Source organism: Hoplias malabaricus, chromosome 5 (genome assembly GCF_029633855.1).
Source record: "Hoplias malabaricus isolate fHopMal1 chromosome 5, fHopMal1.hap1, whole genome shotgun sequence".
In the NCBI taxonomy this organism is placed as follows: domain Eukaryota; kingdom Metazoa; phylum Chordata; class Actinopteri; order Characiformes; family Erythrinidae; genus Hoplias; species Hoplias malabaricus.
This window is the reverse complement of record NC_089804.1, coordinates 14,321,682-14,327,702: the sequence shown is the minus strand read 5'-3', so window position 1 is coordinate 14,327,702 and position 6,021 is coordinate 14,321,682. Positions and strand designations below refer to the sequence as shown.

Genomic DNA, 6,021 nt, shown 5'->3' with positions numbered 1-6,021 from the left:
TGTGGATCAGAAGCGGAAAAATGATGATATCGACATCTACACAAATACTGTGCTCTTACAAATTATAACAGCGTTTTAAATGCATCATGAAGCGTTGATGGTTGGAAATGGACAGAGTTGAAGTGCCTCCCACAGAGCCCAGCACCATCGGTGGGAGAACTAGGACAATTTCCCTTCCATGGTAAAGAGGTTTCCATAGCAACTACTGTAGAATTTTTTGTTTCAGATAGGATAAACACAGTCCTGGAGACCAATGTGTGTTTTATCATAGTTTTTTTTTTTTTTCACAGTGTGATGTGTAGGCATAAAGCAGAGCATCCATTGCACTGGAACCATACCGTTGCCAATTACAGTCCAAAACAGAGCAGCCTGAATGTAATGAATGTAAAGTATCAGGCTCAATGCTAAGATACTGATGCTTATAGTCACTAAACTATTTTCTAAGTCCTACGAGTATATGGAAAGTGCTCGTCCATTGTTGGGCAAGGGTGCAGGGATGTTTATGGGATGCTAGTGCAAACACAAGGTGCAACAAAAGACTCTAACAAGCATTTCAACTAAGCCCTTATCCAGTGCGAGAAGCTTGTGGAGAGGCCCTTGAGAGCGCCATCATTCAGTACCCGACACTCATCAGAAGGCTGCAGCGTTAAGTGCTGAATAATTGAGTGCACTGCTTTGATGGCGAGTGTGCGCGTGCGTGTTGTTTGCATGGCGAAGGGGTGCTCTGCGCTTCCAGGCTACACAGGGCGCATCTGTTGCCATGGCAGCCAAAGTCGCTTTCATGTCGGCGTAGCTGAGGGAATAAGCAGCAACATTCATTTCACACACACACAACATCCATGCTCGCTGAGCAGCTTATCATCGTCTGTTCCCACTGCCCGGCAGATGCCAGTGCAATATGTTGCTTACTAAATCATATTTTTTTATTGTGAGTGGTGCAACATCTTGTGAAAGTGGTTTTGCATTACATCAAGTTGCTAACAGACCCAGAGTTCTTGGTTAAACTTTTGTTGGTCCCCTATAATGCTGCTCCTCAAGACCACTCTGTCAACTTGTGGGCGGAGCATATCAGACCAGAGTCTGATCATTTCAGTGCACTAATCCGGCTCTCTGTGGACTTCTGTGTATGGTTTGTACCGCCTTTGGTACTGATCTGACATGAATCCTAAAGACTGCCTACTTCTACACATCAGGCCAAAGCAGCAGACTTGTGATTGGTCTCTTTGATGATGTCAGTCACATTTTCAAATTCCCTAACCCTGGCCTCGTTAAGTGGAGAAAGACACCAGACTCTGGAGTTGCAGTTGAGGAACAGTCAAAGTGGTATGAATACATTTATTCTTGAATTTAAGTTAAATCTTCTGTCAGCGCTGTTAGTAGATATCGTTAACTTGTGCCAGACTTAGATACTGAAAGATTCCACCCCCTCTGTAAACCCACGCCCTCCCTCCACCGCTCTCTCTGAAGACACAGCAACAGAAAGTTTCAGCAGGGGTGAGCATCACGATCGAAAAAGTGCTGGTGTGGGTAGAGAATTTGTTCCATGCAACGAGATGCACAGCTCATCAACAGATTAGCTAGGTGTCCAAAAGTTTATAAACTTAAACCAAGTACATGACACTCATGGCTATGTAGCTAGCCACCTGGCTAACACTGGTACAGGGAAGTACGGCATTCCACATGTTACTTTTATATTACTGCAGAACCTCTAAAGCAAAATAATTAAGTTAAAATCTCTCAGGCCTCTCCACTGATAAAAAGACACATGGGATCCAATAGGACCTCAATTTTCCTCTATTTCTCTCTGCTGGTTGTCTTCAAAACAAAAATCTCCAATGAATCGGAGATGATCCACTTTACTTGTTGTTCACAAAAGTGCTGATTCACACTGTTTTTAAGTTTTATGTGATGCTATGACACTACTCTAAAGGATTAACTGAGAGTACAACAAGGTCAGTCGCATTAATGACACTGTTACACATCCCATGAAGAGGCCTTGGGCATGAGGCCATGGCATTTATCCTTGGTTAGGAGTCCCACATCTTTTGCAAATTACTCTGGAGCAATGTCAGCCAATAAACACACACACAAACATTGTTTATGTATAAGGAATAAGTGGAAAATAATGTACATAAATCTCACAATTTTGCATCGTTTCTGCCATAAAATTGTTAGCAAATGGTACTGAGAATTTGCTGATTCTTGAGTGTGTCTTTACAGCAGGGGTCACCAATCTTATCCACAAAGGGCCGGTGAGGCGGCAGGTTTTCACACCCTGTTTGACCATTTAGAAGAGGAGGCTAGTTGATCAGACACGTACAATCAGGTGTGCTCTTGATGAACTGGAATGAAAACCTGCAGCTTCACCAGCCCTTTGGGGATAAGACTGGTGACCCAAGTCATAAAAACATTTCTTATAGTGATGAATAATAAAAAATTAATTCTGGTTGAATAAGGCAGAGATGTGTGGGTGAGGCAGAATGAGGCATTCTTTTTAGTACCACGCACTCATGAAGACAAAGAGAGTACAGGATCTTTACACCTTCTATTTCTTTCAGATGTTACATCAGTAACTTAAACCAGAATTGACTGCAAGTGACTCTAATGAGGTTTGTAAAGACAGTATACAACAATAGGTGTTAGCCGTGCTAGCCGAAGTTTTGAAATGAAAACACTAGGCCCATTAACTGTTGAAAAATTGAGGTTTTTCCACAAAGTGAAGGTTTAAGATCTGAACTGTTACAACTCAAAGAAAGAGAGAGTAGTTTTTAAATCGGCCTCTTATTTTGCCACTAAAATTCTTTAAAACCATTGGCTTACTGTATAAATCATGGGCTCTCGCTCATTGGAGAAAGAAGCCGTGTTAGAGAAAGCAACGTGGAAATTAAGACCTGGTCTGAAACGACGACGGTGATGAAATGAGTGAAACCATTCCTAAAACCATTTTGATGCATATTCACATTTTAATGGTCATACTTTTCATTATCAATATAGCCCTGTTCAACAGTGAGAAGAAGTGCAACATATAGTATATGTAATATTCAAGAGATTTTGAGGTCTGTCATTCCAAAAGTTGCAAACAACAAAGATTACTGTAAAGTACACCAGTTCCATTGCCACACAGGGAGGCACTTCAGCCTGTCTCATGCAAAAGCAGTTAGAAAAAGCCCTGAAAATGGACAGGACAGCCAGGCTCGCAGAATTTCACAGTACGCAGAGCACGAGGACACAGCTTGACTGGCATACTTTTGCGATATTTGGCACAAACGTGATCATATCCTGTACAGCGGAGAGTGACAGCCACATTTGAAAGTGCTAGGACTACAACTACAATCCAAATCAAAACAGTTTTAGAAACTGCTTCTTCATACAAAAATAAGCTATATCACTGCTATTAGGCTGAGCAGGCAGTTGGTAGCAACGACAAGAAGCAACATCAAAAAAAATAATAAATAAAATAAATAAAAAGATTGTGTTTTGTTTGTTTTTTTTTAAAAAAGGTAGGCTTTCAGTTGTCAGTCTATAAAAACTTCTGCACTGCCTTCCAGCACTGCAAAACAAATGAAAAATAAAATGCACCCAAAGAAGATCGTGTTCCATTAGAAAAAAAAAAAAAAAAAAAAAAAAAAAAACAAAACCCAAAAAACACATTACTGAAATTCACAGTTCTGTTGTGCACAAAAGTCTTTATAGTGTTGCAAGGTAAAGAAAAACAAAAGTGCCATGTCTGAGGAACGAAAAGTAATTAAGAAACGTAACAGTAACCAGTAGATTGTGATTTGTGCTTGTAATATCAATGCATTCCTCTGACGATACAATGATACCTTTACTACTAAAGATCAAACCCACAAGTATTGAACAATATTGGACTGATCTTAGCTTATGAAGTAAAATTAAAAACATAAAGATATCAAAACATGCCCTCAAAAGGAAAAAGCAGATCGGACCCCAGCTTTCCCCATTTTGGAAGCCTGTGCCAGTGCTCTCCTCCATGTGCTTTGCCATGAAATTCAACCCCCTACCGAGAGGCACCGCAAAGTGCTTTTTTTATGCACATTTGTGTATTCCAACACTTCCCGCAGCCCTAAAAAACATTCTTGGGCTTTCACGCCTCTGCCGGCGACTTTTCTGCTGTGTTTTGGAGCACCTCGTCAATCCTGTCATCTTCTATGACAACTGAAAAACAAGAAAAAAAGGAGGGGAAGGAAAAAAGAAAGCATGGTTCAGATTTGAGGAGATGAACTTGTGGCCTGAACTTGGCGAGGTGGGCTCAGCCAGGTGTGAAGTGACGGACTGGAGAAGTGAAGCGTTGAGGACTATGAAGGACACACCTGGTTCCACACACACACACACACACACACAGACAGACAGACACACACTCACTCACTCCTCGTGACTGGCAAGATGCCCTCTGTAAACCCACCATCTTCACTGGTGCCATGTGCGCCTGCATTACGCAATCCATCAAACCTCAACACAGGGGCAGACGGTACACCAGAAATGAGAGGGGGTGTTCAAATTAACAAGACTGGGAAAACTGACACACCATGTGGGCCACAACACACACTTTACGGAATTTGGCAGGTGTTATTTTATTTTTAAAATGTATGATATCTGCCATCAGAAGTCACATACACGATAACTGTGCATTAAACAAATACAAACGTGACGTAATGTGTATAATGTTATCACAAGTGACATGTAATTCCGAATAAGTGACAATAAATACATCACATATACAACCAGGAGCATGTGACGAAGAAACAAGTTTCATTTTTTACGTTATTTTTCTGCGCTCACGCAGAGTTGTCTCGTTATTTTAAAAAACTCCGTTCCACCTTAAACGGTGCAGCACAGCACTATGGCGCAACTCGAGTCCCAGAGTGGTACCAATGCACCATTTAAGGTGGAACGGAGAGTAAGAAGTTAAAGCTTTAAAAGGTAAGAGCCTGAAGCCAGTTATTGATACCTGTGAGTATTTGAAGTGCTTTAAAAGGATCTCACCTCTCTTGCTCCGGCCGATTTGCCCGAGTTTGGGTGGTCTTTTGTTCTGTCCGCTGCTGAAGAAATTGTTGGTGTTCTGCAGGCGACAGGTGAGGGAGATTTGCTCCTCGTCTCCTTCAGTGCCATAATGACCCAGGTTTTCCTCGTACGGCAGCACTTCGGACATCTTACTCCTCTCTCTCCCGCTCACTATGTACTGTCAGCAATGCAAAGGTAGATAACCGGCGAAAGGGCGATGAACGATACAAAAAACAAGTTCACCTCACAGTTGTATAAACAGATTCTGAGACGTGTTTATTTTCTGTCAGTAGAGGGTCTGGAGGGTCTCTCGGTTCTCTATGTGGTGGCTGAGACCCTGTTAAAGTGGGTTTCGCCTTGGTTCACGGTTTCGAGGGTTAGGACCGGGGAAAAGCTGGAAAACGCGAGTAAATTTAACGTTAGGAGAGAGAAAGAGAGGGAGAGAAATGACCAGATACGTCACTGAGTGAGCGAGAGTTGTTCATGCATGCGCCGCTCCTTTTCCCGCCGCACTCCGCGCGCCCTACTTGTTTGTGTGTGTGTGCGCGCGCGTGTGGAGAAAAAGGGCGGAACGATACGCTCACACGCTTATCGATACTGCCGATACTCGCGGGACTTTATATATTTTTCTAGAATCAATCATGAAAATACTAGCACGCAGTATTTATTTTCTTCAGCAGCACTCTCTGTATCACCCATTTAAATCAGCTGGATGTGTATTCAATTTTGGACACAATTGTGGGGAAATGATATGACTAATTAAATGTGTAGGATGGGAACTACTTTTCCTTCCGCCCTTCAGTATTAACATGTTTTGTTAATAAGGCCTCATTTGTAGTTGTGTTACAAGTCCAAAATGTGGAAAAATATGCTTGAAATAAAAGCCACACCTTATAATAACGAATTAGAATTTCATAGTGTTAAAGTTATCTGAAATTACAACTGAAAATTGTATCATATTCATTTTTTTGAGATAATAGTATTACTTTGGGACAGGCA

General features: G+C 41.7%; 1 protein-coding gene across 1 annotated transcript; it reads right to left on the bottom strand.

Moving 5' to 3' along the window:
- Positions 1 to 2,937: 2,937 nt before the first annotated feature.
- Positions 2,938 to 5,599, bottom strand: camk2n1b (calcium/calmodulin-dependent protein kinase II inhibitor 1b). The gene is made up of 2 exons (XM_066671995.1): positions 5,005 to 5,599; positions 2,938 to 4,176 (listed from the first exon to the last, which is right to left on the bottom strand). Exons 1-2 carry the CDS (start codon positions 5,168 to 5,170, stop codon positions 4,106 to 4,108), a joined length of 237 nt encoding a protein of 78 aa, XP_066528092.1. The 5' UTR covers positions 5,171 to 5,599; the 3' UTR covers positions 2,938 to 4,105.
- Positions 5,600 to 6,021: the final 422 nt, after the last annotated feature.

What these genes read in the sequence shown, in the direction of transcription:
- camk2n1b (XM_066671995.1), bottom strand. Translation starts at nt 5,170, where the DNA reads ATGTCCGAAGTGCTGCCGTACGAGGAAAACCTGGGTCATTATGGCACT. An exon ending in AATCGGCCGGAGCAAGAGAG is followed by an intron (nt 4,177 to 5,004) that starts GTGAGATCCTTT and finishes CTTGTTTTTCAG; the next exon opens with TTGTCATAGAAGATGACAGG.